Below are 11170 nucleotides of genomic sequence, written 5' to 3' on the forward strand. Positions count from 1 at the left end.
TGTCTAAAAATAGAAATAATCTATCTGCGCAACAAAGGATAGTACTTTGTGATTGGTTCATAAATATAGATTTTATGGGCTTCTCTAATTAACTAGAACCACTGTACATTATCGTGTCACTTTGTCTTTAGCTTATTAACACTCGGTAACTCGGTTGCAGCGAGGTAATACACTACAGAAAACTAGAAATCTAGATCTGAAAAATTGTCAAACTATATCTAGCTAGCCTATACAGTCTACGGTCTTAAAATGTAGTTTTTTTTAGAAATGCGTTTTTACGCTAAAAGTAAACAGCTGCTATAAATTAACATAAAAAAATAATTAAGTCTAATTTTTAAAAATAGGCCGCGGCCTTAACCTAAGTGAATAAAGCTTAAAATAGTTGATCAATTAATAATTTATTTTTATTAATCTTTAATAATTAATAACGGTTGATTAAGAATAGGCTAATAACTAATATAAGAAAGACAACCAGATATTTGCATATGCAGTATGCATTAGAATTAGACATTCCTTTACACTATGATTAATAGTATAGACTACTAATGTACTAACTATTATGAATTATATTATGCAGTGTTTGTTTTGTGACTAATGATCTTAATTTTAAGTTACTCATTGTATTATTTCAACGGTAAAACTTTCAAATGTAAAAATGTATTTTTTTATTTTTAACTTATAAGAATGTTTTATTGCCTTTGTGCATATTTTTGAAAGTTAATTTTGAAAATCAAAACTGCTGAAATATTTTTAATGTCGTGTTAAGGCAGTTAGAAAAATGTTATGCATTTCCTTTGGATAACCTGGGCGACGTTGTTCGCCGGTATCGCAGTTTTTACACCATATCTGTTTGTTTATAGAAATAGATCTATTCAGCAACTTAAAGCCATAAAGATGGGAAAATTCGACTATCCAACTCCAAGAAGAGATGATTCAGTAGTAGATAATTACCATGGGACTGAGGTATGATTTTAACTATTGATACATTTAAATACATTACAATAATGTTTATCGTTACTGAGTTCAGTTACAGTCTGTTACAGAATAGTAAAATAATAGAATCTAGAGATTTAGACCAGACAGATCTAGATCTTAGATCTAGAATCTAGTCTAGATCTAGTTCTGTTCTAAGGCCCCCAGTCTAGATCTAGATGTAGTTGTAGACTAGACTAGTGTTAAAATAAAGTACTAGATCTAGATTGTAGAATATTGTTCATTATACTAATTTAATACTATTATTATACTTATATACTACTAAACTTCATTTTACTAACCAGATTAGTAACTTAGTTTAGTTTGACTACAGTTACAGTAAAACAGTTTGATTGACTCGTCTTAAAGACTTAGACTTAAAAATAAATCAAAGACAAGAAATTCTAATTGATTTTTTCTTGATTTTTCCAATTCACAGATTAAGGACCCATACAGATGGATGGAAGATCCTGATGCAGAGGAAACTAAAGCATTTGTTGAAGCACAGAATAAAATCTCAAAACCCTTTATTGATGCATGCCCAGTTAAAGATCAGATTGAAAAACGGTATAGATTGTTAATATAATATATATTTAATTAGAGCTATGTTAATTTGAATAGACCTAATTACTAATTGTTAAATTTATTTGATAAGTAATGAATAAATGAGAACAATGATTTCACTACTAAATTACTAGATCTATATACTGATGATCTGTGATCTGAAACATCAGTTGTAATTGTCTTAACTCTTAACTGCAAGCATTTGCTAACATCTTTTATAAAGAAAATTATAAAACTTAATTAAATAGACTTACTCCTGTCAATCAATATTTTAAAAATAACTGTATGTGTGTGTAATAAAAGTTCTTTTTATATCTTCAGGATAACTGAAGTGTGGGATTATCCAAAATATGGCTGCCCCAAAAAACACGGAGATCATTATTACTACTTTCACAACACAGGGCTGCAGAACCAGAGGTAAGATTGTCACCTATTTTGTTGTATTAGGATACAAATTTCTGTTAAATTTAGTTAGCAGTTTTGTACAGTATTTTAATTGCAAATTTTTATCAGTGTTATGTACGTGCAAGACTCCATTGATGCAGAGCCTCGTGTTTTCCTTGACCCAAATGCATTGTCAGAAGATGGTACAGTGTCTCTCAGAGGTTCTGCTTTTACTGAAAATGGATTGGTTTTAGCATATGGCTTAAGTGAAAGTGGTTCAGATTGGGTCACTATTAAGGTTAGCTATTCTTTGCATAAAATGATTTGGATTGGTTCGTAATTAATTTTTAAAAATATTTTTTTACTTTAATATGCAATGTTTAGAAATATTGGCAGCAAATAGTTTTCATTTTAAAATGCTATTTGTTATGTGTTATTTGTTTCAGTTCTAAATATTTAAAATTTAAATTTACTTTATCCAGTTCAAACAAGCCCCGTCTAGTGAAGACTTGCCTGATGTTCTAGAAAGAGTTAAATTCTCCAGCATGACCTGGCTACATGACCATGTGGGCTTTTTCTACAATGTAAGATAAGTTTCACCAAGGTTATTCTTTTATTGGTTTTAACAGAACATTTTTGAAATAGCAGTACTAAAAGCTGGAATTTTTTTCTTCAGAGTTTTCCAAAGCAAGGGGGCAAAACAGATGGTACAGAAACTACAACCAACGTAGACCAAAAACTGTTCTACCACAAGCTAGGTACTAAACAGAGTGAAGATATTTTGGTTGCTGAAATGCCAGCATACCCTAAATGGATGATGTAGGTTCAAAGTATAAATATTAATTCTTAAAATTCTATAACAAAGCAAGTCATTTTTCTACTACATCTGTTGTAGAGGTACAATACTAAACATACACAACCTAAAGAGAAAACTATTTCTTCTCTGGCTTAACAAGAGAATACTGAAAAAATATTAAAACACATTTTCCAGACATTATTGTAAAAACTATTTTAGCAATTTTACATAGTTTTTTTTCCCCATTTGGTTTGATTATCTAAAATTTATTGAGAATAATTCTTAACAGATGACAGGGTGACTGTTTTTCTGTGACTTTTTTCAAAATAAAAAATTAATTTAATTACTTTAGTGCACTGGAGTCAGAAATGGGAAAAGAAATTTGATATGAATTTCCATCTCAAATTTAACTGTAAAAGGTTTAAAAAATAATTTGTTTTAGTGGTGCCGAAGTTACTGACTGTGGCAGGTATGTTATTTTAACACCAAGAGAAGGATGTGATCCAGTAAATAGGCTCTACTATGTTGACCTAGAGACATTGACAGAAGGAATCACAGGTGAGGTCCTTTAGAATAAATACTTTTTTCTATTAATTCATGTCACTATCACTCCTAATTTTTAATTAGTCTATTACAATTGTTAATTAATTTGAGACTAAAAATTACTTTCTTTTTATTCATTGAAGTAGAATTCCTAATTATAATTTCTACATTACAAGTGTTAATGTATTTCAGGAATTCTACCCTACGTGAAAATTGTTGATAACTTTGATGCTGAATATGAGGTGAGCTACTTTTTCCTATTTCATTTTTTGATACAATAAATGCAAACATTCTAAAAATAACATCTTATTCTGTTTATTTTCTATCCTTTATTCTTTAGCTAAGTTCGTATTGGGATATATCTATTTTTCAAATTATTTATTTCATTTCTTTATGTTACTTAAGAACTAAAAAGTTAGCATGTCAGTTTAAAGTTGTCTATACAAAAACCTTTTAAATTTAATTAAATGGAAATTGTAGAAGCATTTTTTTCACAATAATTTTTTATATAAAAAATACTTTTAAAAATGTGTTTATACTTTTTTAAGTTATTTAACTAGCCAGTAATTGAGTAGTACAGTTTTGAACAGTCGAGTTACACAGTTCTGGATTATCTTCAGTGTCTGTTTGCTGTTTAACTTTAATACACACTTGTACTTTGGCTTAGTTATTAATCATACATTGCTTTTTGATTAATGAAGTGTCCTTGTGTGAACATGTGATGTTGATCTACTTTGTTGATATAGAACTCTTGTGTAGAAGAATTACATTAGGTCAGAATTTGAAATGGTGCCAGTTTTTTAAAGGCAGTTTTGAGGTCTCAGCACTCACATCCAGTTTTCAATACTATGGCTTACATAGTTAAATACTTTAGCTTATCAGTGTCATATTCTATTATTATCTTAAAAACATATTATATAACTTAAGTGCTATTCTAAATTATTTATAGTGTTTGTAAGGATAATTAAATAGTAATTGATATGGATTTTGGTCTATTTTTTCTTATTAAACACTTTTGTTAAATGTAAAATAATGTTAAGTTATTTTGTCTTAAAATAGTATTTGTTTCTTTAAGGTCGTATTCAAAGCTATTGAACATACAATATGCATCCTTTATTAATCCAGGGATGGTATTTTATTTCTTCTCCCTAGTACATCACCAACCAAGGCACATTGTTCACATTCAAAACAAATTTGAATGCACCACATTATAAACTGATAAACATTGATTTAACCAAACCTGAGCCAGTAAGTCAATTTTTTTGTCTGTAATTAAGAAAAGCGAAATAATTTTAAATTTGAAAAATATTAAAATATTGTGTTTTTATCTTGCCTATATTTTACTGTTTTGATTAAATAATAACAAATAATATTTTGATTTGAATTTTTATAGGAAAACTGGGTCACGCTAGTCGAAGAAGATGATAAGGCAGTTTTAGAATGGGCATCTTGTGTTAATGAAGACAAATTGATTTTATGTTATCTCAGGGATGTCAAGGTCATTATCTGTTGATTTTAAAAAATGTTTTTTATTAATTTTACTTGAAAAAATAGGTTATATTTGATATAAAATACATTAGAAGTAAGGAATCATGCACTCCATATAACATTATAACCAAATGATGAGCTACCACCCAAACCCCCCTTTTTTGTGTTGTGTAGCAGGTGTACAATCCCTAGGTGTCAACCTAACATAGAAATGAAATACACAATTAAATTCTGTTTTAATGCCATTCACCAATAACCAATGATAGAGAACATGTATTTAACCTATAACTCAAAGCTGCACACCTTTGACATAGTAAACCTGTGAAATCCCACCATTGATTTTCCTACACACTGAACACAGTTTTAGTGTGACAGTTTGTCATGCATTGATCTCCTTTAGGCATTGGACATTCTAATACTCAAATACTGTCTTGCTAAATATACATTTTATTGATCACCTCTAGTAAAAACTGATAATACTGTTACATTTTATTTATTAAAGCTGCCTGTTTTGCCTTAAGTTATATTCATTTTTTTATTATAATAAATTGATGTATGTTTTTCCCCACTTTTAAATTTAATTAGGGACTTTCTTCACATCTAAAATAAATGTCTGCCTATCCCCACATTTAAAATAAATGTGTATATTTCTATACTTCAATATAAATATATATCTTTCACCACTTTAAAATAAATGTGTATCTTTCCCCACAATTAAAAGAAATGTTTATATTTCTCCACAACAATAAATGTGTGCCTATCCCAACATGTTAAATGTTTGTCTTTCATTTAAAATAAATGAGATTCCTCCTCCACTTTAAAATGAATGTATATTTCTCCACATTTAAAATAATTGTGTATCCCTCTCCACAGAATGAGCTGTATGTGTACGATCTTGTGTCTGGGGGGCGGAGGTTCCAGTTCCCACTGCCTGTGGGCAGTGTTGTGGGTTTCTCAGGGAAGAAAAAAGGGAAAGAAATTTTCTACCAGTTTTTGTCTTTCCTTACCCCTGGAGTAATTTATCACTGTGACATGAACACCACAGATTACAAGCCAAAGGTCAGAGTTCACTTCACTAGTAATTTCCTTTCTGGTTTAGGAATCTATTCTTTTATTTCATTTTTTTTTCTACCAATTAATCTTCATGTTTATTGTAACAGCTGTTCAGGGAAATATCAGTGAAAAACTTTGATGCAAATTTATTTGAAACTGAGCAAGTGTTCTACAAAAGTAATGATGGAACCAAGATACCTATGTTTATTGTCCATAAAAAGGTGAGACTATTCAATGCACCTGGTTTTATTTTTTAAACTATTCTGTCAATGCTTTTTTTTCTGATATTTTCAATTTCTTCATCTCTCATTAGGGCCTAGTCAAGGATGGAAACAACCCAACACTTCTCTATGGCTATGGAGGGTTCAGTATATCAGTAACTCCATCCTTCTCTCCATCTAGAGTTGTCTTCCTTCAGAACTTGAATGGAGTCTATGCTGTTGCCAACATCAGGGGTGGAGGGTAAGTTAATCATGTGTTATACCATTAGATATCCTGGTAGCTTTAAAAAAATCAAAGCCATTTAACAGATAATTCTTCCAGTTGATGAAGCTCTCTTTACAAAAGTTAATGGAAAAAATATTATTTGAACAAAGTCCGACAACAGGGCTAAAATGTGCACAGATAAGCTAAGAATAAAGTTCTTATAAGTGTAAAATAGTGTTAATAAATTGGCCAAATTAATATCTTTGATGTCTGGGGATGCTATAGTAGATGGCTCACTAATATGAAGTCAAAAGTTTATTGTTACCTAGGCCTTAGTTATACTTTGACCCCCCTCCCACCACACCCCCATCCAAGGGTGTTGTGCACTAGAGAATGAAAACCCTGGTGACAACCAAAATAGGTGGGAAATCAACCTGTCCCTTCTACCTGTCTTATAAGCATTTTCTTTGTCTAATTACTCCCACACACACAAAAATGAAGAAAAAACTGTAGTATAGAAATCTATCAAATCCCTTTATTTGTCAATCATAAAAAAAAAATTTAAAATTTAAAAAAAATACAAGTCTAAAGTTTTCTTGGATTTTGATTATATCATTGTGAATAAGTATCAGTTTATTCTGAAAATTTTTCTTGTTTTAAAATTGATAATTTGAACTCAACTCTTAGAGAGTATGGAGAAACCTGGCACAAGGCTGGCTCATTAGACAAGAAACAAAACTGTTTTGATGATTTCCAGTCTGCTGCTCAATTCCTGATTCATGAAGGCTACACAAGCAGTAAAAAGTAAGCTCATTAATTGTTTTCAAGTTTTTTTTTTTAAATACTGTTTTTAACATTTCATTTTTGAAACAGTTTTTTTTAAATATTTTTATTATGTAAATTGCTTAGGTTAAATTTTTTTTGTAGTTGTTTTTTTGTGTGCGTGCATGGAATTTATGTCGAAAAAGAGAATTGAAAAGCTGAAATTGACAAATAAACAATAAATTAAATTTTTCTAATACAAGAATTGTGATCAATGGTGGATCTAATGGTGGGCTGTTGGTTGGTGCAAGCTTGAACCAAAGACCAGATCTGTTTGCTGGAGGCATAGCTCAAGTGGGGTCAGTATTAAAGGTTTACCTTTATGCCAGATCAAAATCATATTTGTATGCATTTAATGCATTCATTATAGTCTGGTTTAAAATAGAAACTAATTTCATTTATATATTTTTTGTTTTGCATAGTTTCTCGTCTTTGTTTACAAAGGACTAAAACTTTCAACACGTCTTTTATTTTTCAGAGTGATGGATATGTTGAGATTCCACAAGTTCACAATTGGTCATGCATGGACTTCAGATTATGGATCAAGTGATGACCCAGAACAATTTAATTGGCTCATCAAGTATTTTTTCCTTCCATATTTATGATTGGGTTTTAGAGTAGTCAAATTTTCATAAACAGTCATTTTTGCCATGATCTTTTTAAAAGACCTTATTTAACAATCCACTTTGGTATTGGTTTATACTATAATACAAAATAAAAATGTTTTTTAAAAACAAATTGATAATTTCAGATATTCACCCCTGCATACAATAAAAGAATCAGACAAGCATCAATATCCTGCACTACTTCTGCTAACTGGTGATCATGACGACAGAGTTGTGCCCCTTCACTCACTGAAATTTATTGCTGAGCTGCAGCACAAGTATGGAAAACTTGAAAACCAGGTCAGTGTTACTGGGGTTTTTTTTTCACAACCTGGTCATACTAAGTGATGAGTGAAGTAGTTGTTTACAGAGAAATTAAACTTTTTTAAAAGCTGAGTTGAGTAAACTATTCTATTTCTTCTACTGAAGATCATGTATAACAGAGGTGTCATTTAAATGTTTGTTATTCAAACATTTGTTAAATTTATTTAGTTTTTATGATAACACAGGCAGGACAATTACATTAAGTTCAAAGTGAAACTAGCAAATACATACCTTGGATTCAACTTGCCCAAATTTTGACATTATCATATAATCTACATTGTTGGGTCGGTAAAAATGGTTGCTAAACCGAGTTCGAATCCCCGTGGCAGATGAGGCTTGATAGCTGGGGACAGCATCTCATTTAGGAGAGAAAAAATTAAACAACTGCTACCTTGTAGTTTGTTTTTGGTTGGACAAAGGCTATGGAAGCAAATCCAAAAAGAAAAGCAGGCTGAAATGCGAGTCAACCTCCTATATAGTTGACACCTAATACTTAAATGTGTTTGAGGAAATTTTATCCAACATTACAATTAAGAACAAAGAAAAAGAAGAAGAATCTATTCTTAAAATGGGGATACAGAACACGAGTCTATTAAATCCAAAATAGTTGTTTCAACCAATCTAAACCTTTTTTTTTTCATCAGACCAACCCAATCTTAATACGTGTAGACACCAAATCAGGCCATGGCTTTGGTAAACCTACAGCTAAAGTGGTAAGTCACATATCAACTACTTCTAGTGTAAATTTTAGAAAAATGCTCTTTAATAATAAAAGTTTTCCTTTGTTATCTTTTTTCTTACCTCCAGATTGAAGAGATCACAGACATTTACGCATTTATATACCAGACTGTTGGACTAGAGTGGAAAGACTGAGAAAACATATTTTTATTTTTTTTATGCATGTTATGCATATTCATTCTCAACTTAAACATCTTTCTAAAGCAGCTATTGAAATGTAACAACTCTTTTATTTAAATCTTGAAGCATTCAGAAACAAGTACATGATCAATTTTAACTTTATAGTACTGTTCATATTTTATTAATACATTTTTCACTGATATGGGCCTTCTTTTACTCAGGATTTTTTTTTTACTCCCAAAGTTTTTTTTGCCATACAGAAATCCCTTTTATTTGCTCTATGGCACTTTTAGTGAAACACTCATATACCTTATTGAACCACATTCTTTTCTCATTCAAGTTTATCAACTGTTTTCTCTCAATGCTGGATATTGATATTGCTTAATCCTTTTACAGGCATTAAAAAATATTCTATTGTTTTTTCATGATAACTGTGTTCAATTTTATGAATACCCATAATGAGAGCTTTTCTTTATTTTAGAAATTAGTGAAATATTTTACAGTTGATTCAGGTTAGGTTTAGATTTTAACTTTTTTTAAGATCTGCTTATGGATTTTAATGATTTCATTAGAAGTCATTCTTTTATTATTTAAATTTGATTAATTTTTTTTATATTTGTTTCATTCCTTCTATTTGATTTCAATACACTAAGGTTATTTTATACACCTTATTGTTTTGGAAATATTAATTTTTGGTGCAGATAAAAATAAATAAAATTTAAAATTTACAAATAGTATATTTTCTTTGTCTTAGATAAAACTAATTATTTTATTGATGACTTAAAATATCATGGTGATCAAAAACAATAATCTCTATAAAATAATTTTATTTTCTATCAATTAGAATAAGAAAAATAAACAGAAAAAAGAATATTAACTACCATTCAGATATTAATACACAGATACAGCAGGATAAAATTTAATGAAAATTTAACAATTGTATGTGGCAATTAGAGTTTTGAACTATTTCAAATTCACTTTGTGTTGTAGACCAATAAATTTTGTTTTAAACCAAGGTCCATTGTGTTTTTTAATTAATATTTTGTATTTCTAAATGTATTTCTATTCAAATATTCTCAATGCCACTGTCTGCTCATCTTCATCTTTTCTTGTCATGTGTCTTTAAGTTCTTTGTTAGATGACCATTAACATAACAGCTGATGTGTTGACTTAAAAGATCTTTGTACAAATAGTTGTGAGTAATTTATTATTCGAATTGACTATATGCAGTATGTCCTAAAAACATTCTCAAGAAAATTGAGTTTATAATTCTCATTTTAAAATAGTGTAAAATATTGTTAGTGTCAGAATGATAATTTTGTGACATTTAACATAAGTGCTCAGGTAGCTTCTGTTATTGCCAATGTAAGTATAAGTGTATATTGATTTCACAAGAAATTGAATATACTGTGTCTTCTATGCAGTCGATATTTGCCACAGCTACCAGGTGGTTAAATAAAATTCTAGTGTAGCTTCATACTTCATATTAAATGTTCTTGGCTACACTTTGCTCAGAGTTAAAAATTCTCCATGTCAACAGCTTGTGTTTTACATCATTTAAACATAATCATGGATATTAGTTTCAACACTAATGACAAGTTGCACATGAGAAGTTAGTTGAACTTAATCTTCTCGACACCACCATACATTTTTATAGGACAATAATGATAACCATGTGGCCCATGAATGGCATAAGGTTAGACAGCCCTCACAGTAGGTCTTAGAGGCTAATTAATTCACATGATAGCTGGGTTTTAAAGTAAAAATTATTCTCCCACTTAATGCTTATCTGGCTGGAAGAATTTCATTAATTTTCACAATCACACTGGGTGAACACAAAATTGTAAACAAGTTGTATGTTGTGAATGTATTTATTCATCTATTGAAATAAAACCCTATGTGTATCACAATATGATAAGTCAAAAAATTAAATGAGACGATCATTAAAATAATATTGCTGTAGTAAATAGGGACGGAAAGCCATAATAAACTTAAATATAAATAAAATGTAAAATATGCAGAGATAAGCATGTGTACATCATGCACCAAAGCAAATAAATATTTTTTTTGCAATTCAAAGAAATTTCATTGCATACTCACACCTGAATTCATATTTAAAAAGATGGAATGATACAATTTTATATAGCACTTTATAATTGTAAAAAAAAATCTTCAAACAATCATACAAAAAAATTAGTATTATAACAAATTATTATATATTTCAAAATTTTAAGCCAGTTAACAGTAACATAAGAAGAAAAAGACATATTTCAGCTAATTGAGCTGGCTAAAATAATCATTTTTTTAATTAAAGCAATAATTTAGAATAAAATAA

General features: G+C 29.6%; 1 protein-coding gene across 1 annotated transcript; it reads left to right on the plus strand.

Annotated features, from left to right (window-relative positions):
- Nucleotides 1-673: 673 nt before the first annotated feature.
- LOC131928079 (prolyl endopeptidase) lies at nucleotides 674-9851 on the plus strand. The gene is made up of 19 exons (XM_059283990.1): nucleotides 674-963; nucleotides 1412-1539; nucleotides 1858-1953; nucleotides 2050-2218; nucleotides 2403-2504; nucleotides 2597-2739; nucleotides 3159-3274; nucleotides 3452-3501; nucleotides 4412-4507; nucleotides 4653-4757; nucleotides 5621-5806; nucleotides 5908-6021; nucleotides 6114-6262; nucleotides 6914-7030; nucleotides 7252-7347; nucleotides 7527-7628; nucleotides 7800-7953; nucleotides 8622-8690; nucleotides 8785-9851. The coding sequence occupies exons 1-19, from the start codon at nucleotides 784-786 to the stop codon at nucleotides 8848-8850; spliced, it is 2238 nt and encodes a 745-aa protein (XP_059139973.1). The 5' UTR covers nucleotides 674-783; the 3' UTR covers nucleotides 8851-9851.
- Nucleotides 9852-11170: the final 1319 nt, after the last annotated feature.

The sequence above is a fragment of the Physella acuta genome, unplaced genomic scaffold (genome assembly GCF_028476545.2).
Source record: "Physella acuta isolate Inbredline_101_S28 unplaced genomic scaffold, ASM2847654v3 ptg001460l, whole genome shotgun sequence".
In the NCBI taxonomy this organism is placed as follows: Eukaryota; Metazoa; Mollusca; class Gastropoda; family Physidae; genus Physella; species Physella acuta.

Excerpts from the sequence above, each read along its gene's own strand:
- LOC131928079 (XM_059283990.1), top strand. The coding sequence starts at position 784 with ATGCATTTCCTTTGGATAACCTGGGCGACGTTGTTCGCCGGTATCGCA. Across the intron at positions 7,348-7,526 it reads GGAGGCATAGCTCAAGTGGG|AGTGATGGATATGTTGAGAT; the intron begins GTCAGTATTAAA and ends TTTATTTTTCAG. Across the intron at positions 8,691-8,784 it reads GTAAACCTACAGCTAAAGTG|ATTGAAGAGATCACAGACAT; the intron begins GTAAGTCACATA and ends TCTTACCTCCAG.